Below are 24,002 nucleotides of genomic sequence, written 5' to 3'. Positions count from 1 at the left end.
GGTCTGCAGTCCCCCCACTCCCCTGGGGCTTCCGCAGCTACCTGAGGAGTGAAGAGAAGAGATGGATGCGGAGAGTTTTATTTATTTATTTTTTAAATTTTATTTTATTTTTAAACTTTACATAAAGGTCTCTGTGATTCATCTGCTGCAGCCTCCTCCTTGCCCTCAACGTATTTGGGAAGCCTGGCGTTTCCTTTCTTGCTGACCTGTGGTGAGATTTTGGTTGCTTTGAGGAGGGGACCCATGCTTCCTTGGTGATCAGTGGTAAAGAATCCACCTGCCAATGAAGCAGACCCACGTTCGATCCCTGGGTAGGAAAGATCCCCTGGAGAAAGAAATAGCAACCCGCTCCCGTGTTCTTGCCTGGAGAACCCCATGGAACCTGGCGTGCTACAGTCCATGGGGTGGCGACCTGTCAGACAGGACTTAGGGACTGAACAACAGCAACCACAATCACCATCATGCTGGGGATGGGGCAAGAGGCCCCATTGCTTCCTGGGCTAAATACCCAAGAGATAAAAGCCAGGTTTCCATTTGTGATTGGCACCAGGAGACATAAGAGACACGGGTTCAATTCCTGGGTCAGGAAGATCCCCTGGAGGAGGAAATAGCAACCCACTCCAATATTCTTGCCTGGAGAATCCCGTGGACAGAGGAGCCTGGTGGGCTGCAGTCCATGGGGTCACTAAGAGTCAGACATGACTTCACACACACATACAACAACCACCTCCGACAGCAGAGCTAGCTATCTGGGCAAATTGATATTTTTCTTTCTCCAAAACTATCTGTGGCCACATTGTCATGTGCATAGCTGGCTCTCTGAAATCTGAGGCCACGTTTTATTTTTGACCACGACTGGGGAAACAGGAATTCAGAAGAAAATGCACTAAGGCTTCAGATGCCCCTTCCGAATAATTACACCAGGAGTGCATAACCGGACAGTTCAAGCTCCTCGTTCACGGAGCAACGTGGGGAAGGAAGCGAAGCCACGTCTGGCCTCTGTGCATGGCCCTTGCTGGGAGACCAGTGCGCAGACCTGGGTGTGGCTGTCCTGACTTTGGCAGGAGGGACAGACGGACAGCCAGCTCTGCCAGGTTTCCCCGCCCTGCCCTCTGAGGCTAGGGCCAGGGTGCCATGGGGGTGTGGTTGGTGCATAAAGGGTGCTTGTTGAGATAACCTTCCCCCTTAACCAGTCATGCCTGTGTCTAAGTGGAAAGAAGTATGTGTTGGAGTAGAAGTACTAACACATCCCAAGGACCCACTGAGTTCTGACCCAAGAGATTTCTTAGCTGGAGAACAGAGACAGAAGTCCTCACTAGAGCTCCCTGTATCTAAACTGGAAATTTCTGTTTGTCAGGAATGTCATAGCATCACGTTCACAGCTCACCTGTAAACGGTACAAAATAGAAATTATACACACCAAGAAAGAGAGAGAAAAGAATTAAGCAAACGTGATAAAAGGTTAACATTGGAGGACTCTGGGTATTCTCTGAACTCATCTCACAAACTTTCTGTTAGTGTGAAATTACTTCAAAAGAAGACACATTTTTAAAAGGTCAAATATTGCCATAAACAAAAAGGAGAGATGGATACTGAAATGGGAAAAAGTTTTGTAACATTTATGACATGATAAATTAAATCCTTAATATATAAATTATAAGAAAAAGACTAACAGTACAATAGAAAAGTTACAAAAGAAGACATTTAAGTGGCCAATTGTGTGTGTGTGTGTGTATAGTCAAATCTATTATTAATAAGAAACATGTAAAGTTTTGGAAAACTTTGATACACACTATGATAAAACTTTGCCTAATTAATTGCCTTTCTTAAAAGTAAACTACTGAAAATCCCCAAAGTTAGAGGGTATGTGATGAAATGGACATTGCACTGCTGTTTGGTCCAGTAACTTTGCTACAATTTGTCAATAGAAAAGGTTTTTAAAGATGTTCAGTTCCTTTGACCCAGAATTTTCTTTCTTTCTTTTTTTTTTAACTTAGGAGAATCTATCCTGTGAAAATAAAGATTGATGTCAAATTATTTATACTGAGGTTCATTATAACATTATTTATAATAATATTGTATTAAAAGCCAGACATGCAGGGTCTGTATCACTGTTTTATGGGTCACTAAGTAGCTGTGAACAGAATCTTGTTTTAGAAGAGCGTTTATATTGATGGGAAATGCTAACAACATGCAAGCTGTTAGCATTTGCTCTCTCTGAGTGGTGTCCTTATCTGGCTGTGAACAACCTCTGACCCTGTGAGGGGGTAACCTACAGAGGTCACAGAGGTCACAGGACAGGAGCTCATCTGTGGTTCTATCTCTGAAGGGATGGAGTGGTCATCAGGGAGAGTCTACACTAAGACGGCCACCTTGGAACATGCCATGGGCTTCACAATAAAACCCTAGTGGCTTAGACAGTAGACAGTCTGCCTGCCATGCAGGAGACCCAGGTTCGATCCCTGGGTCAGGAAGATCCCCTGGAGAGGGGGAATGGCAACCCACTCCAGTAGTCTTGCCTGGAGAATTCCATAGACAGAGGAGCCTGGTGGGCTACAGTCCAAGGGGTCACAAAGAGTCGGACACGACTGAGTGACTAGCACTTCACTTTCTTTCACGATAAACCACCGACCTTTCCCAACTTAGATGTATTGTTTGACTCATAAAAACCTATCCATTAACATAGTCTCAAAATACAAAAAACCTTTCTCCAGGGCGCCTTTTTTCTCTACACTCAACTATCAAGGTACTCATGCCTGACTTTATGAAAATGTGATTTATAGATGTTCAAATCTAAGTGCAACCTAATCTTAAGAGTGGAGGCAGAATTAGAGATGAGCTAGTCTCACTTTCTCATTTAATTGATAAGAGATTGAAGCTCTAGAGAGATTAGGTGACTTGCATGGTTATTATCTTGAATATAATAAATGCTTGTTCAAGTAATGAGAATACAAAATCCACAATGGGCAACCGGACAATGCATATGGGCCAGCAAGTTATGGGTGAAGAAACACAGTGGCCAACAAACATGCAAAAGCGTTTCAACCTCGGGAGTAGTAAGAAATGTGAATTTTCATCCTGTTTAACGAACGAGCACAAGGGCCGTGACGGAGGGTATCAGGTCAGAGTCTTCTCTGTAGGGCAGAGCGGGGCTTGCGCCCCACCTACTGCCTCTTCTGTTGCCCCCAACCTCCCCCATACACAAGATGCTGGGGAGGTCAAAGAACGCTTCCCTTCACGCCCGCCTACACCACCAACAAATATGCTTGTTCTCCTCTTTGAAAAAGCAAACACACACAACCACAAGCATGGAGACACTGAGGCTCTCACGGTGAACGCCCTGGGCCGAGGACCGGGGGCTCTGGTCTGTCCCATCCCGCCCTCCTCCCCTCGCCCCAGGACACACAGAATAGGATTCCCCAAGCGAGAGAAAGGAGAGGGCCAAGGCCGCCGCGGGTCAGCTGGACGCACAACGGGCCACGCAGAAGAGTCATGGGTCCCTCCGCTGGGAGGCCTGTGATTCACGGGCAGCCTCATCGCGGGCTGACCTCCTGTCCCACCCTGACTCCCTGAACCAGCTCGGAGCACACAGAACAGCCCCGTTTCTGCCTCTCCAGGCACGTTTCCAGGAGTCCCAGTTCTTAGTTCCCATCTCATCAAGGCTCAAAGCCTCTCACTTGGGTATTTAAAATTACAGACATTCATATCTTAGAACCAACTCTCCTATGGTGCGAATCATGATTTTATGCAAAGTGGAGCTCATTACAATGACATAAATGTTAGCAGAGTCCCCTCAGATTGCCTAGGAAGCTGTGCTTAATACCAGACCAGGAAAACGGGGGTTCCCAACCCCCAGGGCCACAGGCCGGTGCTGGTTCATGGGGTGTTAGGCACCAGGAGGCGAGCAGGGGCGAGAGCAGAGCTTGGTCTGTATTCACAGCTGCCCCCGTTGTTTGTGTTACCGCCTGAGGTCTGCCTCCTGTCAGCTCAGCACGATCCGACGCAGGATCATATACGATCTCCTACAGGCTCCAGGCCCTCCCAGGAGGCCCTAGTGGAAAGAACCCACCTGCCAGTGCAGGAGATGTAAGAGATGTGGGCTCGATCCCTGGGTCAGGAAGATCCCCTGGAGGAGGGCGTGGCGACCCACTCCAGTATTATAGCCTGGAGAATCCCATGGGCAGAGGAGCCTGGAGGGCTATGGTCCATGGGGTCGCAGAGTTGGACACGACGGAAGTGACTCAGCACGCAGCACTCACAGGATCGTAAAAGCATGAACGCTACTGTGCTTGAACCATCCTGAAACCACCCTTCTCCCGCCCTGGTCTGTGGAAAAACCGTCTTGCACGAAACCAGTCCCTGATGCCAAAAAGGATGGGAACCGTTGCAATAAAATATGGTATCAGGGCACTTCCCTCCTCCCCTCTAAGAATCTGTATTTTCGGAGATTTCATGTGGTCCTGATATTAAGTAGGTTAAGGCAGAGCAATGAGAACACTGCAGCAAGACATGACTCCTCGCAGCTGATATTAAGTAGCTCCAAAAAATAAACAATTCTTCTTTTGAGTGAATGAAAAATACAGAAACTTCATAAGTGGTGTGGCTGAAGGCTTTTTTTTTTTTTTTCCAATCTGAAAATGCTGGTCTGCTGTTTTAGCAAAACAGATTCAGTGTTCTTACTCCTGTTCAATTTAAAAATTGGTTTTCTTTTCATAAAGGTTAATTGATTTCCTGTATTGCATAACAGCGATATTGCCCATTATGTGTTTCAGACAGAAAATATGCATATTTGCCCTTTAAGTTATGCTTCTAAAGCCAGCACTTAGTTCTGATGACTTACAGCTTTATTACGGTCTCCTTTTAGATTTCTTAAAATAAACACGCAGCTCGAGACCATAGGAAAAGACAGAGGAAAAAGGATACTTTTATTTCATCCACAAACAGGGCGTCTAAAGCAATGATTTTCTCTGCTGAGCCCATTAGCATAGACTGAGCATATGTGTGTGTGGATCGATTTCTTTTGAAAATAGAACTGCCGTTCGTTTCTGTGTCATGAAGCAAATGCTGGGAAGCAAAAACTTCCTCCACCACAGGGAGGTAATGGGTTCCAGCCCAGCCTTCAGGGACGGCATTCTGCATCCCTAGACTGGCTGAAAGCTGGCTTAATCTAGAACCATCCTACGCTGAGCCCGGAATTCCCAGCTTGGTCCTGGAGATGAGCTGGCTCAGCCTGGGGATTCTGCTCAACCAAAGACTATGCTGACTTCTAGACCAAGAGTCAGCAAACGATGGTCCTCGGGCCAATGCTGGCCTGCTGCCTGTTTTGTAAATAAAGTTTTATTGAGACACAGCCAAGCCTATTTATGTACCACCCATGGCTTTTCATGCTACGGTGGTAGAGTTGCCCGTGGCATAGAAATGGGGCTGGGTGTGTTTTGGTCCCTGTTCCTGAGAACTAAGCTGGGAAGATGAGATGGGTTCCCAGGCCCTCACTCCCTACAGGTGTGAATCACTCTGGTGTGCCTGGGTGCTCCGTCTTTTGGCTGCTCCAGGAACTCGAGTGTGGATGGGCAGAGAGGCAGGGAATGATGTTGGAGATGTACGCTACAGGCATTTGTGAGCGTGTAAGCTTGCAGAGGGCTGAGGTCTGTGGGGACCTGCCCTGCTGCCATGGTAACCAAACAAACGTCCCAGGGTTGGGGCTGGGCTGGAAGGTGTGTTATAAACTGACAGTCCATGGCCGAGTCCAGTCAGCAGATATATTTTGACTGGCCTATGGATCCTTGATTTTTTTTTAAATATGTTAACCGCTTATATTTAGAAACGGGGATATTTCAGTCTAAATCTGGATTTCCAGCTTCCCTTGAAAATTTGAAATCTCTGGACACACTGGGCTCCCTCCCTGCTGTCGGTGATGGTCTGGGGTGGAGGAGGGTTTTCTCTTCGGAGAGAACCTGGCTCTCCTGTCCTGGGCGTTTGCCTTTCCCGACACCCAGCTGTTTCAGGCCTGGGTGTTTTCTGCCTGGCCGCTGGGGCCTCTGAGCTTGCAATCTCAGCTCTGTGCGTTGCACACAGAATGCGTGTTATCGCAACCTTCTGTTCCTAGGGGTGGGGAGGCATTCTTTCTCTCCTCTGCCCCTTGCTAAGAGTTTCTGGCTCACATTGCCTTGCGTGCTTTGAACATATTCTATCCTGACTCTGCTGCTGGGTCTTCCATTTAGGAGGAGGCCTGAACTCAGCGGCCACTGAGTACATAGAGCCACTTCTTATATAATGTGAAAGGAAACGTATCGGGTGTGAGAGGATGACCCTGAGAAGGAGGGAAACTAGGCTTTCTCTGGGAATTACCATTTCCTCTCATCATGTTTCTGGTGATGCTGCATCTCACAGCTTCTGAGAAACCCGGAAGTGCGTTTGTTGGGATGTAGCCACGGGATATATTTGGGTGTTTTTCTTCCCGCCTCCCCACCCTTCATGGAAATCTTCAGTAAAAGGTAAAAGATTTATACAAGCTCAAGAGAAACTAGAACATGGATATATTTGCATTTAATAGCATTCGTTGACTTGGACATAACTGTTGCTAAGACTCAGGCTGGCCTTTCAGGAAGCCTGTATGTCTCTCTGGGTGGAACAGAAAAGGAGGCACACAAAGAAAAGAAACCAGGTACCTGTCATACTGTTGGGAGTCATGGGTTAGTGATCATTCTGCGCCCCTTCTTTCACTGACATCTCCTATGGAGAAAAAGACAAGAGAAACAGCATGGGTTAGAACCTGCGCTTTCCATAAGGCTTCTGTTCCAAACAATAGCACGTGCATTAATTAGCTTGAGGTGATTTGTTACTTTCAACTCAGGACAGAGGACCGTGAAACAGGGGTGGGCTGTGTCATACACGTAAGCTTACAAGACCTTTCAACTTTCATCTCAGGGATCCTTCTATAAACATGTCTTTATAGTAATATTTCATTCAAGGTCACATGCCTATTTTCCATGTTAAAACTCGAGTTTTTAAGAAAGCACCAGTCGAGTGGACTTGCTGTTTTTCCCAAGAGTGGCTCAGATGTGTTAGCGTCTTCAACCCAGATCCTTGCGTCTCCAGGTGTGGCCTGTGGGGCAGCAGTGTAACATCGCTGGGAGCTTGCTAGAAATAGAAAATTTGGGTCCTCCGTCAAACCCACCCCATCAAATCTGCATTTGGACGTGATTCACGTGCACTCTTAGCCAGCCTGCTCTAGAGAACCGTATCCATGTCCTCATCTTAGGCTTTTCCTCGGTCAGTGCAGAGGCCCCTTCTCGCCACCGGATCAGTGAGGTCCGAGGGCAGCAGGCGGAGGTGGGCTCATACGAGCGCGGGCCGGAGGCGCGGAGGATCAGGAACCAGAGGCACCGGCAGAGCGGAGCGCTGAGGGACTCACAGATGATGACCCCGGCGGTTGCTGAGCGTGGGCCGGAGCCCTTCTGCGTGCTGCCCGGGACAGAGCAGGATGAGAGCTCTTTTTCTAGAAGGGCTGCCGTATCCCGTGTCGGAGGGTGGCTCAGGCACTGTGCGGAAGCCCAGGGCAAGAGTTCAAGGGCCGGCTGTCACGAGCTCGCTGTGCGATTGCGATTTCTTCACGTCCAAGTGAGGAGAGGAACACCTGATCTACCTGTGTCACAAGGTTGGTGTTTTTGAGTGTAAAAAGGGTGTGAGTGAAAGTGCCGGGTAAGCACGAGTCATTGGAGGAGGGAGGGGATATCCTGAGAAGAAGAGCATGGGGCCTGTGCCTGCAACCTGAGTTTATTTTCTGCCGCTTCTCCTCTGGGGCTTCCCAGGGGGTGCTGGCGGTAAAGAACCCACCTGCCAGGGCTGAAGACATGAGAGATGTGGGTTCGATCCCTGGGTTGGGAAGAATCCCCTGGAGGCGGAAATGGCAGCCCACTCTGGTATTCTTGCCTCGAGAATCCCATGGACAGAGGAGCCTGGCGGACTACAGACCATGGGGTCGCACAGAGTCAGACAGGACAGCACGCAGGCACGCATTCCTTCACTGTCTCCACGTCTGACCCCGGGGCCCTGAATTCACGCTCTGATGGTCACACCTTGGTCATCACATGTTTCCGAGGCTGCCTTTCCCACTAGACTGTAAGCTCTTTGTGGCAGGCACTATATCTTTGTCATTTTTATATTTGACATGTGCAGAGTGTAAGATACAAAACAGACACTCAGGAAACGCATGCTGAACAAGTGAATAAAATCAAGTGAATGACAGTTGATATGGCATGGGATGGGATCCCTGAACTGGCGTCTGGTACAAGAGTGAGGATTAACTACTAGGGTAACACATTCTTGCTGCCGATGGACACTTCAAGGGTCGCCAGCCACAAGCCCGTGCTGTCTCCTTCAACTACCAGCTGTGCCGGGAATCAGAGAACCAGGTTCTGAGAGCCCCTGAGCTCAGATCACACCTCTAGAAGCGACTGTCCAGACCTCTTGTGCTTAGAGATAGAGCCACCCTTAACCCCCTCCCACCCTGCAGACACAGCCACGTCCTAACTGGACGTGGCTCCTGAATGTTCCAGGGGAGGATGAAGAACTTGTCTCTGCTGGGCCAGCCGGAGTGCTCCACCTAGCTTCTGGGGGATGTTTGGAGACAGGAAGAGAAAGAGAGAGGAAGGGGGAAGGTTGTGTATTCCATCTTTGGGGGCAGAAGTTTGTAAATATCTATTTATTTTTAGCCGTGCTGGGTCTTCGTTGTTGGGTGGGCTTTCTCTGGCTGCAGCGAGCGGGGGCCACTTTCCGGTTGTGGAGGGTGGGCTCCTCGTTCCAGGGGCTTCTCTCGTGGAGCGCAGGCTCTGGGCGTGCCAGCTCTGTGGTCTCAGCTTGCTGGATGAGTTGCCCCGTGGCATGGGGGATTTCCCCAGAACAGGGATCCGACTCCTGTCCTCTGCAATGGCAGGCAGATTCTTAACCACTGGACCACCAGGCAAGTCCCTGCAGTGGCAGAATTTATCAGAAGCTAAAACTCTCAGACTGCCTGAGGCCATGTCTCTCGGCCGCTAGGCAAAAGCCTGAACATGAGAGAGAGTACGGGCATGACATTCACTGAATACCGCAGGGACGAGGAAGCCCTCTGGTCTGGAACCCCTGCCTGCACATCTCCTGGAGGCCCAGCTGTGTCCCCCACCCCCTCAACCCTCCTGAGCAAGACAGACATCACCCAGGCTGGGTCCAGGTAGATCTCCGCCCCGTGCCACCAAAGGGATCCCGACTGATAACACCCATATCAAAACACAGCCTTAATACAAATGTGTCAGAAGTTCTGTGTCCTTTTAAGCATCTTGAAGGTGAAGCTACAAAATCCAAGTTATATTCTTGCTATACCAACACTTTAAAAATAGCTCTCTTTTAAAAATTTCAATAGAACAGCATAGGAACTGTAGAAAGTTATTGTATGTGAAGCAGAAAGTAGCCCGGACGAGGAAAAACATCTTATTAAGGCTTAAACTATATTGTCACCACCATGAGATTCAGTCCTGATTTTGCTCTTTAGCACTGTTTTCCTTCTACCGTAGCACTGATAGCACATTCCTGCTCTTTGCTGTACACCTGAAACTAACACAACACTGTAAATCAATTATACGCCAATAAAAAGTAATCACTCCCGTTCCAGTTACCAGAGCACTTTAGCGTCACCACACTATACTGTGGGTGCTGTGCCGTGCCTAGTCGCTCAGTCGTGTCTGACTCTGCAACCCCATGAACTGCAGCCCGCCAGGCTCCTCCGTCCATGGGATTCTCCAGGCAGGAATACTGGGGTGGGCTGCCATTTCCTTCTCTAGGGGATCTTCCTGACCCAGGGATCGAACCCAGGTCTCCTGCATCGCATGCAGATTCTTTATCATCTGAGCCACCACGGAAGCAATATAGTGTACTGTTTGCATTTTCCCAGCATGAATACATTCCTGTACTTTGCTGTATACCTGATACTAACACAGCACTGTACCTCAATTATGCTTCAGTAAAAAACAACACATTCCTGTTATCACAATAGCACTTTAGTATGACTACACTATACTATACTGGTACCATTCCTAGAGTATTAATAGTATACTCCATTCCTATTACTACAGCACTTTATTACTGCACTAAACTGTTAATACTCCTGTAGCATTAATAGTGTATTTCTGTTCCTATTCCTACAGCACTCTAGCGTTTCATATTATTTGGTGCTGATTTCCTGCAACGAGCTCTTGAGCTTTAGATGGTGGCTAAACGCTCTGAGCAGGCAGGTGCCCCAGGGATGCTCTGGGGTCGCCCCCGGCACGGGGAGGGTCTCAGCCCGTGCTCTGTGCAGAGGGGGACGCACAGAACCTCCCCTCCAGAGCCATCCCAGGGATCACGTTATCCAAGGAAGAAAACAAGTCAAAGAGCTTGAATAGGAAGGAAGCTGACTGTTTCACTTGTGGGAAAGTGGAAAGAGCTCGGGGCTTCTCCCTGGGAGGGTGATGGGCGTGGGGAGGAGGTGGGGGGCGATGTGCGCAGAACTGACCACAGTGCCGCCCAGGCCACCGTTACAAGAGGCCTGCTGCTCCCGGGAAGAGGGGCCTCTAGCGAGACCCAGTGAGGGTCTGCAAGCTGCCCCTCAGAGCTGAGGGTCTGCAAGCCGCCCGGCGGAGCTGAGGGTCCCTTGACGGCTGCAGCATTTCAGCACTGAGTGTGCCCTTAGCTTAGTCCCTAGTGAACCGCTGCTGAACCCGAACATTCCTTTCCCATGAGACATTCATTTGTTTGACTGGTTAGCCCAAAGGGCTAACGGAGGGCCAACTCTGTCCAGGCGCTGCCCCAGGCTTTGTCCAAAGACAGCACTTAAGCCTGTCCATGTGGAGCTTCCAATCTACCAGAGGGAGAGAACTGCACTACACCAGTGAAATGTGCAGACAGGTTTCACCTGACGTGTCTTCTTCAGGGCAGACTGGGCCACGAGGGAAGAAGTCATTTTTACTGGGGGCAATCTGGGAAGGCTCCTTGGTGGAGGTGACCCGGTATCTGAAGACTCTTCTTTATGACAGGCCTCTCCCCAGCAAAGGATTTAGTGCTTTATTCTCCTCCCTTTGCCCCTGAGGTCCATGAACCTCTCTGCAAGAAACAAGCCTTGTGTAGAAAAACTAGGAAATTCCCTCAAATCACACAGGTTGAAGCAGGGAAGTGATCCAAAGCTATCTGAGTTTTAAAAATTTCTCAGTGGCTGCTGAGTGACAGCAGATCAGCCAGGAAGCCGTGCTAGGTCTGGGGGAGAGAGGAAGGGAGCTGGGACTTGGTGGGTGATGGTGAAGGTGCTGATAGGAGAGTGACTCTCATGACATTTAAGAGGTAGAAACGAGAAGACACGGAGATTAACGTGACATGAGTATTTAATCCAGAGATAAACAGTGGGGATGCAAACAGGTTCACCCCAGAGGCCCTGGGCACTCATGGAGTTTACAGGCCGTTTTACAAGCTGGGGGAAGGCAGACGCCGCCCACAAAGAGCGGCTGAAAATCCAAGCCACGCGACCCGTGTGCCAGGAGGCGGCGCCGAGAGTGGCTGGGGGCCGGGACCTCCTCTGCCCGCTCCACCATTTTCTGTCCTAGCCCAGGGGCCCCCGGGGCGAAACATTCCCCTTGGAGGGAAGGAAAAAGTGGGCCTTCTCCCCTCAAACACACGAAATGCGTTTATATTTTAAAAATACACATGATGGAACGTTGCCATCTGGAACTCGGAAACTGAAAAGAGAGTGGGATTATTATGGACATATGATAGCCCTTCTGTGTGGAGTTTAAAAAGAAAAGATACAAAGGAACTTACAAAATGGAAAGGGGCTCGTGGACTTAGAAAGCAAACTTATGGTTGCTAGGGTGAAGGGAGAGTTACGGACTTTGAGAAGGTCATGTACACACGGCCATATTGGAAATGGATGACCAGTAAGGACCTACTCTACAGCACAGGGAACTCTGCTCAGTGTCACGTGGCAGCCTGGACGGGAGGGGAGTTGGGGGAGAATGGATACACGTGTAGGTATGGCTGAGTTCCTTCACTGCTCCCCTGAAACTATCACGACATTGTTAATCGGCTAAATCCCAATACAAAATAAAAAGTTTAAGGTTAAAAAAAAAATTAGGTTTAGGGACTTTGGAAGACTCTGGGTCCACGCCTCCCCTGTGGGCTTGGGGACTGCAGCCAGACTATGCCGCATGGGGTTCCTGGTAGCTCAGACAGGAAAGAATCTGCCTGTAATGCAGGAGACCTGAGTTCAATCCCTGGGTCAGGAAGATCCCCTGGAGGAGGACATGGCAACCCACTCCAGTATTCTTGCCTGGAGAATCCCACAGGCAGAGGAGCCTGGCGGGCTACAGTCCACAGAGTTGGAGAATTTCAGTGAGTCAGTGGGTGGAGGTCGGGGGCAGAGGTGCTGCTGGGCCTGGCGGAAGGGGACTGTCCCTGCTCTGGCAAAGAAGACGCAGAGGCAGAGCAAACATACAAAGGGCACACAGCCTGCCCGGGGCTGCCTCTGTTCTCAGGGCCAAGGAGCCTCTCAGGAGAGAACCAGCATCTCTATTATGCAACAAAGAGGTGCATGCGTTCCACGCTCGGGGGTACTCCATCCTTAACACTCCCTAACAGAGCCCCTCAACATTCTCCTCTAGAGCTCCATTCCTTTAGCTTAGTGGATCTCGACTATTTGGGGGTGTGGTCTACTCAAGGAACATATGAAGGACACAGACAGACAGATCAGTGTTTATTTTCGTGGGCTCCGCAGACATACATACACACAACCCGTCAGCAGATGCCACACGACGCTCCAGCTGCAGACCGTGATCCCCGTTAAAACGCAGACACGCATGGAAAAGACATAAACTGAACACGAAAAGAAAAGTGAAAGTGAAGTCGCTCAGTCGTGTCCGACTCTTTGCGACCCTGTGGACTGTAGCCCACCAGGCTCCTCCGTCCATGGGATTCTCCAGGCAAAAGTACTGGAGTGGGTTGCCATTTCCTTCTCCAGGGGAATCTTCCCGACCCAGGTATCGAACCTATGTCACCCGCATTGCAGGCAGACGCTTTAACCTCTGAGCTACTTGCAAAGAATGAAAAGGAGATCTGAGAGCTGATTTTGGTGCATAGCAAAGAGGACAGGGCCTCCCAGCAGCAGATTCCTTTGTGGGTGAAAGGAGAATGGTTTCTGAGAAGCAAGACTGGAGGCTGAAGAGGCCCCTCACCCGAGGCCCTGGTCCAGGGCTGCCTCATCCACGACCTCAGAAACCAACCCAAGTCCTAGATCGTTCGAGATGAACCACTCATGTTGCCTGCCCCTGGGGAGAAGACCAACCCTGAACCTTCAGGGCAGCAGAGCTGAACAGGAGGGAGAAAGGTTCATTTGGAGGCTTGGGGGAGAATGTGATGATTCTGTCTGCAAGATGGGACCTTGGATGTTGGCTTTAAAAAGGAAGCCAGGAACCTTCCCGGCAGGGGACCAGGTGTGGCCTGTGAACGGCAGGAGTAGAAGGCACTGCGTCCTGGCACAGGGGCGGTGATGCCGGCTGGGGTTGGGCCACCGTGGGAGGTCCTTCGGGGAGTGACCTGACTTGAGAAGCTAACTCTGCCTCGGTGCCGAGGAGCCTGATCCCTTTGGTGGCACCTGCTGGCAGGGGGTCATCGCTACCCTCCTGTCTCAGTGTCCAAAGTCACCAAATTAGACCAGAGAGAACCCCGCCTTGTCAGAGGCCCCAGCCTTGACTGCACGCCCTGTGTCCCCTGGTGGATCCTTTCGTCCTTATCAAAACCACAACCTTGAAGGGACAACCGTGCAAACTCCCCCAGGGAAAAGTCTTTCCACAAAGACTGCGTGAGTCATTGCTTATAGAGTCTGCATGTTATGAAAATGGAACACGCATCACCATGGTGGAGAAGAATATAGAAAAGAATGTATACCCACGCATAACTGAATCATGCTGCTGTACAGCGGCAGTTAACACGACTGTAAGCCAGCTATGCGCCAATAAAATAAACGAGACACGCGCCCCCCTCACGGCTCCACGGCTGCCTTTTCCGGGGAGGGTGTTTGCGGTCCTAGCTCGCTTCTCCTTGGCCTCAGGGCATCTGGACAGTGAGTTATGCACGGTCATCTGTTGTGTCCTCTGGGGGTGCTTCCCGGCCCACCCAAGGAAGCTGAGAGCGGGCCGCGCGGGGTGGGCAGGGGTCCTGTCCACAGGCAACTCTCTCGGTTTGGTTTACAAGGTCAGATGCTCGCGTCTTGGACTAGCATAGGCTCCAGACTGAGACAGCGAATCCCGGGGAGGTTCTCAGTGCTGGACCGACCAGTGCTCACGTCGCTGACATGGGGACACCCTGGGCTTCCCCTGCAGAATGCCATCAGAGGCTGTGGAGACGTGAGGAAGGCAGCAGCTCGGGGTGTGTCGTGAGGGTGTGTGTGGACGGCCAGGGAGGTGTTGACTAGGTCTGTGGGGCGCCAGGCACCACGGGGGTTTGTGGGGCCAGTGTCCTTCCCAGCCTCACGCTGGCCTGGCCCCCCACCACCTGTCTCTGGGTCTGGAGTCACGGCTGGGGGGAGGCTGTGTCCTCCAAGGGGGTTGCACCCACCTGGAGGGCAGGGTGGTCACCACTCTCCCTCTCTCCCCGCTGGAGTGTCTGATTTTGACCCTGATGTTTGGGAATCGTTTGTAGGAACAAGCCCAGTCCCAAGTATGGCGAACAGACACCTGGGCTGAGAGCCATTCCGGATGGCTTTGAGTCTCAGGTTGCAGTCTGCACATTTTGGCTGGGTGTCTTAACTCTCCGAGCCACCTTTGTCAATTGAGACCACCGTCCCTCAACCCTTCAGGTTATGATGAGGACCAAGGAACTTGAAAATGTTTTGTAAATTTAAAAAGTCAGACACCGACCCACGGTGTTGGCAGGATGTCTTCATTATTTTATCTATTTATTCTGGGGTGGCGCTGCACGACATGTGGGATCTTAGTTCCCTGACCAGGGATCGAACCCGTGTCCCCTGCAATGGAAGCTTGGAGTCTTAAGCACTGGACTCCCAGGGAAGTCTCTCTCTTTGTTATTATAGTCACTACTATCAACACCCGTTCATCCCCTGGCCAGCCCCAGTCGTGGTGGGAGACTGGAGCTATTATCTGGCTGCTAGGGGCGCCCTGTCTCCAGGCAAGTATACTGGAAAGAGTATACTCGCAAGGAGTTGGACACGACTGAGTGACTTCACACTCAGGGGCGCCCTGAGGTGGGTTGAAAAGATGTAATATCAAATGATGCCCACCTCCTGAGACCCCAACATAAAACGGAGGTGGAATTGCTCCTGTCTCATCTTCCCAGGTTGAATTTTACTTTCTGTGAATTTTTTTTGCTCTTTCAAGTTCATTTAAAATTGTTACAGGGATCCAGGAAGGTTTGGTACACAGGTGAATCTGTAGCTACTTTTACAGCATCCCAAATGCAGGCCCAATAGTCCTTTCCTGAGGTCTTTGCATTTTAATAGTGAGTCTAGGATCCAATGAAGTGAATGCATAACGGTTGAATTTCTGATGATTGTCATTAACTTAAGCACTCACAGAGAAGAGACAGCCAGGCTATTCAAGCCATACAACACTGTGACCTACCGTTTCCACTTGGGAGTGTAGTATGACAAGATCAGTGCAAGGGGACATCCCTGGTGGTCCAGTCTCCACACTCCCAATGCCCGGGGCCCAGCTTCCACCCCTGGTCCGGGAACTAGATGGCACATGCCCCAGTTAAGAGTTTAAAGGTCACTGCTAAAGAGATCCCGCCGGCCGCAGCTAAGACCTGGTGCAGACAGATAGGTAGGTGAACATTAAAAGTAGGACACCTCTCTCAATGACAAACTCCCTAGAGTATAATGACTGTCCGCCTCAGACATGGTGGTTACCTGGTTCTGTGTCCACAAGTTCGGAGAGGCCTCACACACATTCTTCTAGCCAACACTTACCCAGCAGCTAGGGCTTCCCTGGTGGCTCAGACAGGAAAGAGTCTGCCTGCAGTGTGGGAGACCTGGGTTCGATCCCTGGGTCGGGAAGATCCCCTGGAGAAGAGAACGGCCACCCACTCCAGTGTTCTGACCTGGAGAATCCCACGGACAGAGGAGCCTGGCGGGCGACAGTCCATGGGGTCACAAAGAGTCGGACATGACTGAGTGACTAAGCACAAACACAGACATTAAAATAAAAAACAAACAAACAAAAAAACACCCTGAAATTCAGTACAAGGAAAATATTTACAAAGCCAGCACTGGTAGACTAGGGATTAGGTTGATTAAAATGGAACATGAGACTGTGAGTTACTTAATTAAAACGTCGGCAATAGTAGCAGCTCTGCCCTGTGATGGGGCCCAGGTGTTTGTCCCAGGGCATCGCCCCTTGGAGTGCGGGCTGGGAGAAGTCCTCCGCTGGGCTCTGTAGGAGCCAAGGGCCCCGCGTCAGGGAGGCATCAGGGCACTCCCGGTGGCAAGCCTACGACTCCCTTTTCTGATTTACGGCAGTCACCGGAAGCGTTTCTCCTCCAGGCCTAACACAACACAGCCAGGCTCTGCGGTTGAAACTGAGCTCAAATGGCTGTGGCTGATTTTTCAGTTCTTGGTAAAATGATTTTAACTCAAGTGCAACCATCTCATTCCAGGGCTCATTCCTACTCTTCCTTTTAATCTATGTCCACACCAAATCACAGCTCCAGTACTTTGGCCACCTGATGTAAGAGCCAACACATTGGAAAAGACCCTGATGCTGGGAAAGATTGAAGGCGGGAGGAGAAGGGGATGACAGAGGATGAGATGGTTGGATGGCATCACCGACTCGATGGACATGAGTTTGAGCAAACTTTGGGAGATGGTGAAGGACTGGGTGAAGAGGAAGCTATTAAGAAGACGTGGCAAGAATACACAGAGAACTGTACAAAAAAAGATCTTCACGACCCAGATAATCACGATGGTGTGATCACTGACCTAGAGCCAGACATCCTGGAATGTGAAGTCAAGTGGGCCTTAGAAAGCATCACTACAAACAAAGCTAGTGGAGGTGATGGAATTCCAGTTGAGCTATTTCAAATCCTGAAAGATGATGCTGTGAAAGTACTGCACTCAATATGCCAGCAAATTTGGAAAACTCAGCAGTGGCCACAGGACTGGAAAAGGTCAGTTTTCATTCCAATCCCAAAGAAAGGCAATGCCAAAGAATGCTCAAACTACTGCACAATTGCACTCATCTCACACGCTAGTAAAGTAATGATCAAAATTCTCCAAGCCAGGCTTCAGCAATACGTGAACTGTGAACTTCCTGATGTTCAAGCTGGTTTTAGGAAAGGCAGAGGAACCAGAGATCAAATTGCCAACATCCACTGGATCATGGAAAAAGCAAGAGAGTTCCAGAAAAAACATCTATTTCTGCTTTATTGGTTATGCCAAAGCCTTTGACTGTGTGGATCACAAGAAACTGTGGAAAATTCTGAAAGAGATGGGAATACCAGACCACCTGATCTGCCTCTTGAGAAATCTGTATGCAGGTCAGGAAGCAACAGTTAGAACTGGACATAGAACAACAGACTGGTTCCCAATAGGAAAAGGAGTACATCAAAGCTGTATATTGTCATCCTGCTTATTTAACTTATATGCAGAGTACATCATGAGAAACGCTGCGCTGGATGAAGCACAAGCTGGAATCAAGATTGCCGGGAGAAATATCAATAACCTCAGATATGCAGATGACACCACCCTTATGGCAGAAAGTGAAGAGGAACTCAAAAGCCTCTTGATGAAAGTGAAAGTGGAGAGTGAAAAAGTTGGCTTAAAGCTCAACATTCAGAAAACTAAGATCATGGCATCTGATCCCATCACTTCATGGCAAATAGATGGGGAAACAGTGGAAACAGTGTCAGACTTTACTTTTTTGGGCTCCAAAATCACTGCAGGTGGTGACTGCAGCCATGAAATTAAAAGACGCTTACTCCTTGGAAGGAAAGTTATGATCAACCTAGAAAGCATATTCAAAAGCAGAGACATTACTTTGCCAACAAAGGTCTGTCTAGTCAAGGCTATGGTTTTTCCTGTGGTCATGTATGGATGTGAGAGTTGGACTGTGAAGAAGGCTGAGTGCCGAAGAAGTGATGCTTTTGAACTGTGGTGTTGGAGAAGACTCTTGAGAATCCCTTGGACTGCAAGGAGATCCAACCAGTCCATTCTGAAGGAGATCAGCCCTGGGATTTCTTTGGAGGGAATGATGCTGAAGCTGAAACTCCAGTACTTTGGCCACCTCATGCGAAGAGCTGACTCATTGGAAAAGACTCTGATGCTGGGAGGGATTGGGGGCAGGAGGAGAAGGGGACGACAGAGGATGAGATGGCTGGATGGCATCTCTGACTCGATGGACATGAGTCTGGGTGGACTCCGGGAGTTGGTGATGGACAGGGAGGCCTGCCATCCTGCGATTCATGGGGTCGCGAAGAGTCGGACACGACTGAGCGACTGAACTGACTGAACTGAAGGATTGGGAGGCCTGACGTGCTGCAGTCCATGGGGTCACAGAGTCAGACATGACTGAGCGGCTGAACGACGACAACACTGAATTCCTGGTGACTCAGATGGTAAAGCGTCTGTCTACAATGCAGGAGACCCGGGTTCGATCCCTGGGTCAGGAAGATCCCCTGGAGAAGGAAATGGCAATCCACTCCAGTACTATTGCCTGGAAAATCCCATGGACAGAGGAGCCTGGTAGGCTACAGTCCATTGGGTCACAAAGAGTCAGACACGACTGAGCAGCTTCACTTTCACTTTCCCTGTGCGCAGTCACCAGGCTTGGAAGGAGCATGGGACCTGCCATTATCAACAGAATGACATGGGGGTGTTCAAGAGCCACAGCCCCAGGTGGGTAAGGTCACCCACCTCAAAGGGAACGGGCAGATGAAACAGGACTGACGTGCCTGCCCTTTGGGGGTGTTCCTGCATCCTCACGCGGGAGGGGCTGGGGTCACAGCCTGTGAAACAGTCACCTCTGCTTTAAGGCGCGGTCAGCAGCGGGAGGGCTGAGGTTCCTGGGGTCAGAGTGGGCTTTCCGAAAACCGCCCCAGCCCCCGAGGAATCTAAAGCCCTCTATTTCCTCTAACTTACTGACACCCCGAGTGGCACTTGGACCCGTTTCGAGCTGCATAACCCAGCGACAGAAAAGTCAGGAAGAGACAGGCCAGGAACAGTTCTATGGGGCCGACGCCGAGAGGCTCGACCTGCTGCCTGCTGTGTTTGTAACACACTGGCTCGTGGCTCCCCTGCTCGAGAGGTGGACATCACCCCTGAGTGCCTCTAAGAAGTCCCCCTGCTAAGAGGGAGCAGATGGCTGGTCTGAGGGCACCTCGGACACCGCAGCAGAAGCAACCTGACAGAGGTCTCGCTGGCCAAAGCAAGCCCTTCAAGCTGCCTCTGCTGACACCTGGTGGAGAGGCAGGCGGCATCCCTGAGCCGCAGACAGCGGCGGGCGCGCGTGCTGAGGGGCCGGGAGGCACCCATCACCAGGCCGGGGGGCGAGGGTCCCACGCAGACCCACCCGACGCCCGAGTGCTTACGGGCGGTGAGGGGACTCCCCACGACGCGGGCATGGAACACATCAGACACGAGGGGAAATACAACGTTAACGCCGTACGGCAAAAAGCACTGCAATATCGTAACGTAAGTAGCCTCCAATTAAAATAAAGTAATTTAATTTAAAAACATGTTAACACCAAAGCGGATCATGTTTTACTGTTCTCTTAAAAGCGTTGGAAGGCGAGTTAAGGCAGCTCCGCACCCTGCCCCAGACAGCTGCCTAAGAAACGACTCTACCGTTGAATGCCTGCCCATCTCAAGCCATGGAGACGGCGGTACCCAGGAGAAACTCGGGTTCTGCTTCCTCTGGAATCTGCCTTGAGCTCCCTGCAGATTTTTAACCCTGGGATAGAAGGAATATTCTTCCAAAGGAGATACTATGAGGACTGCTTTGCTCCTAAAATCCCTTGAAGATGCCAAGAAAATTCTCTTAATAGTATTGTAATGGTTTACTACTACTTAGATGCTACGTGTGGGGCAGGAAGGGAGTCTGCACTGCAGAGTTCCTGCAGAAACAGGCTTCATAAACATTGTACAGTCTCTGTCTGTCCCTTCACTGGGTTCTCAGTTAACGCTGCCTGGTGAAGTCTGACTATTTTAGCAGACTTACTGGTTTCGAATGAGGACAGTGCATACCATACACAGCCCAGATTTTGTCTTTCAACAGTGTGTTTCAAAGGCGATTTGAATGCATCAGGGCAGTTATTAGTTCAAATGGGTAAGAAGTAATCCATTATGTTTTTATGTTTAAGCCTTGAAGAAAGGTTCTTTTATTTTTTTAATTTAAACTTTTAATTTTGTATTGGGGTATAGGCAGTTAACAATGCTGGTGACAGTTTCAGGTGAGCAGCAAAGAGACTCAGCCATACGTATACACATATCCATTTGCCCCCAAACTCCGCTCCATCACATAACATAACACATAACATTAGTTACAGGAGCCTTGGTTAAGGGTTGAATCACTTGGGGTGAACAGATCTACCTAGGAAGGTAACAAAAAAACAGAACCTCCTAAAAGACTCATGGAGTTGCAATTTTCTTTTTTTTAAATCCACGAATATTTAAACTTTATGTTGGAATATAGTTGATTAACAATGTGTCAATTTCAGGTGGACAGCAAAGTGATTCAGTTACACATATACATAAATTCTAATTCTTTTCCTATTTATGCTATAGTTGCCCCCCAACTTCTAAGTTAAATTTAGAATATGTATTTCCTTAAATGTGCTGTCTTGTATGTATGGTTCTCATCAGGTGTACAGTCAAAATATACCTCCTCCCATGATCAGCAGTTCAGGTGATCTGGAAATATGACAGGAAATTCTCAACTTAGCTGGCACGCTTAGTGTTTCAGTAACTGCTTCACAGTGACCCAGGTAAAAGGAACGCATGTTCTGTTTATTAAGTGTGTGCATGCTCAGTCTACAAGTTGTGTCAGAGTCTTTGTGAGCCTATGGATTGTAGCCCGCCAGGCTCCTCCATCCATGGGATTTTCCCAGGCAAGAATACTGGAGTGGGTTGCCATTCCCTCCCCAGGGAATCTTCCTGACCCAGGGATTGAACCTACGTCTTCTGTGTCTCCTGCATTGGCAGGCGGGTTCTTCACCACTGAGCCGCCAGGGAAGCTGCTTATTAAGTAAGTAGGTCCAAATATCATAACAGCAGTGTTTGCATGGTGTCTGACAGCGGTGGCTACATCTTCCTCAAACGTCAGGCACTGCACTGGGTTCCTCTGGGTTTGCTGCGGCACTCCCAGGGGGCCCTGGTACAGGGTTTGGGGACTGTGGCTGTAGCAGCTTTGCAATCCGTAACTATTTCGAGCGTCTAGTTTTCCGAATCTCTTCTCAGACCTCGCTCTCTGTGAGCCCAGGGCTACACAATTCGACCTTTCAGTTTCACATTGCTGAGTGAATTGGCCTGGTGTCAGTTGTGGAGGAGAGAGCAGAGAATGAAGTCTGGCTAGATGTAAGCTCATTTCGGGGAATAAATAAGATGTGACCATCATCTAACGGAGTCTCCTGAACCTCTGTCACACTGTGAACTTGCAATACAGACTCGAAATAGGAGAAGAGCACAGCTCTTGCCTTGTCTTAGGTGGGAGATGCAACAAGCCACGTCATCACCAGGAACGGCAGAAACACGGAAGGGCGCCGAGAAAGCGGCTGGAAGCTAAGTTCTTAGGGGAGAATATGATGAGCAGCCTGTTAAACACCCCAGAACACGTAGTGAAAAGTGAAGTCTCTCAGTCGTGTCCGACTCTTAGCGACCCCATGGACTGCAGCCGACCAGGCTCCTCTGACCATGGGATTTTCCAGGCAAGAGTACTGGAGTGGGTTGCCATGCCCTCCTCCAGGGGAACTTCCCAACCCAGGGATTGAACTCAGGTCTCCCACATTGCAGGAGGATTTTTTTTTTTTTTTACCATCTGAGCCACCAGGGAAGCCCAAGAATACTGGACTTGGGTAGCCAATCCCTTCTCCAGGGGATCTTCTCAACCCAGGAATCGAACTAGGGTCTCCTTCTTTACCGTCTGAGCCACCAGGGAAGCCCGCTAACTAAACCAGTGGTTCTCAAAGTTTGGCAAACACTTGGAGGGCTCCTACAACCGATTGCTGGGCTCTGTCCCCAGGGTTTCTGATTCGGCCGGTCTGGTGGGGGTGTGGGGTCAGGGTGTCTGGGAGTCTGCATGTCTGACAAGGTCCCAGGTGATCGGACTGTCCTTTCCAGGAACCACGTGTTGGGAGCCATCAGCCTACTGGACCTGGAAGCCTGTTAGAGGCACTGGGGCGACCTCTTGTTGGGCTACACTGGATGCTGGATGGGCAGCCCCCTCTCCACTGTTGACCAGCCCGGTCAACCATCTAGAACATACCAGTGAAGAGGTGCTGATTAAGGCCCCCAGCTCTGCGGCTGGACAATTTCCTTGTCTGAAGGCCACTTGCACTTTAAGTGAGCACCCTGGAATTTGAGATACTTAACTTTCCCGGTGATGGAGGAACAAGGAGACCTGAAGATGTGAAGGAATTTTGCATTTTCTTTTCTTAAACTAATTTTTATTGGAGCTATGAAATGGAATGTTTCCTGCCATATCACTAAACAAGGATGTCACGATCATCAGCTATTCCGGCCCTCCAAATGCGAATTTCTGAGCCTGCAGGCACCCGGGAAGAGCAATGCCACCACTTCCAGCCGTGAGTGAGGAACTGAGGATGTGAAAAATCAAACTGCAGGATGTTGGCCCCATATAGCTGGGATGCATATGAAAGGAACATTTCAGTGAGTCCAGTCTCTTGCATCTTCCCATACATAGAAAAGCCCTAAATTCATTCATTTGTGATATCTGGTTTTCCTCCATTAACAATAATCTTTTGCTGTTCAGACTACCAGCCTCTTGTTGCAAACTTCTATATGATCTGGTTCCTCCCCTCCCCTCCTCAGAGCAACTCTCTCAGGGTTACTTGAGATCCTGTCTCCTGGGCTTCAGTTCAGTTCAGTTCAGTCGCTCAGTCATGTCCAACACTTTGCGATCCCATAAATTGCAGCACACCAGGCTTCCCTGTCCATCACCAACTCCCAGAGTTCACTCAAACTTATGTCCATTGAGTCGGTGATGCCATCCAGCCATCTCACCCTCTGTCGTCCCCTTCTCCTCCTGCCCCCAATCCCTCCCAGCATCAGGGTCTTTTCCAATGAGTCAGCTCTTCGCATGAGGGGGCCAAAGTACTGGAGTTTCAGCTTTAGCATCATTCCTTCCAATGAACACCCAGGACTGATCTCCTTCAGAATGGACTGGTTGGATCTCCTTGCAGTCCAAGGGACTCTCAAGAGTCTTCTCCAACACCACAGTTCAAAAGCATCAATTCTTCGGCGCTCAGCTTTCTTCACAGTCCAACTCTCACATCCATACATGACCACTGGAAAAACCATAGCCTTGACTAGACGGACCTTTGTTGGCAAAGTAACGTCTCTGCTTTTCAATATGCTATCTAGGTTGGTCATAACTTTCCTTCCAAGGAGTAAGCGTCTTTTAATTTCATGGCTGCAATCACCATCTGCAGTGATTTTGGAGCCCCCAAAAATAAAGTCTGACACTGTTTCCACTGTTTCCCCATCTATTTCCCATGAAGTGATGGGACCGGATGCCATGATCTTCGTTTTCTGAATGTTGAGCTGTAAGCTAACTTTTTCACTCTCCACTTTCACTTTCATCAAGAGGCTTTTAGTTCCTTTTCACTTTCTGCCATAAGGGTGGTGTCGTCTGCATATCTGAGCCCTAAAATTTCCCACCAAATAAAACACACCTGTCAGTTTGTAGGTTGTGACTATTTTAAGTCAACAGAGCACAGCTGCCTTACAACTGTGTGTAAGCTGCTGTGTTAGTTTCTGC

The 24,002-nt window shown here is 49.7% G+C and overlaps 1 protein-coding gene across 29 annotated transcripts in view; it reads right to left on the bottom strand.

Moving 5' to 3' along the window:
• Window positions 1–24,002, bottom strand: part of THRB (thyroid hormone receptor beta) — a 445,747-nt gene that overhangs the window by 113,757 nt on the left and 307,988 nt on the right. For all 29 annotated transcript variants that reach the window (XM_086380846.1, XM_086380832.1, XM_086380822.1 and 26 more), the window contains exon 3: window positions 6,669–6,732. In XM_086380846.1, coding sequence (XP_086236972.1) covers window positions 6,669–6,690 — 22 coding nt within the window. In that variant the 5' untranslated portion in view covers window positions 6,691–6,732. The remainder of the gene's footprint in view (window positions 1–6,668; window positions 6,733–24,002) is intronic.

The sequence above is a fragment of the Bos grunniens genome, chromosome 27 (genome assembly GCF_055505025.1).
Source record: "Bos grunniens cultivar Pamir isolate PY7600 chromosome 27, Bosgru_T2T1.0, whole genome shotgun sequence".
In the NCBI taxonomy this organism is placed as follows: Eukaryota; Metazoa; Chordata; class Mammalia; order Artiodactyla; family Bovidae; genus Bos; species Bos grunniens.
The sequence above is the reverse complement of the archived record's forward strand: the minus strand, read 5'-3'. Positions and strand labels throughout refer to the sequence as shown.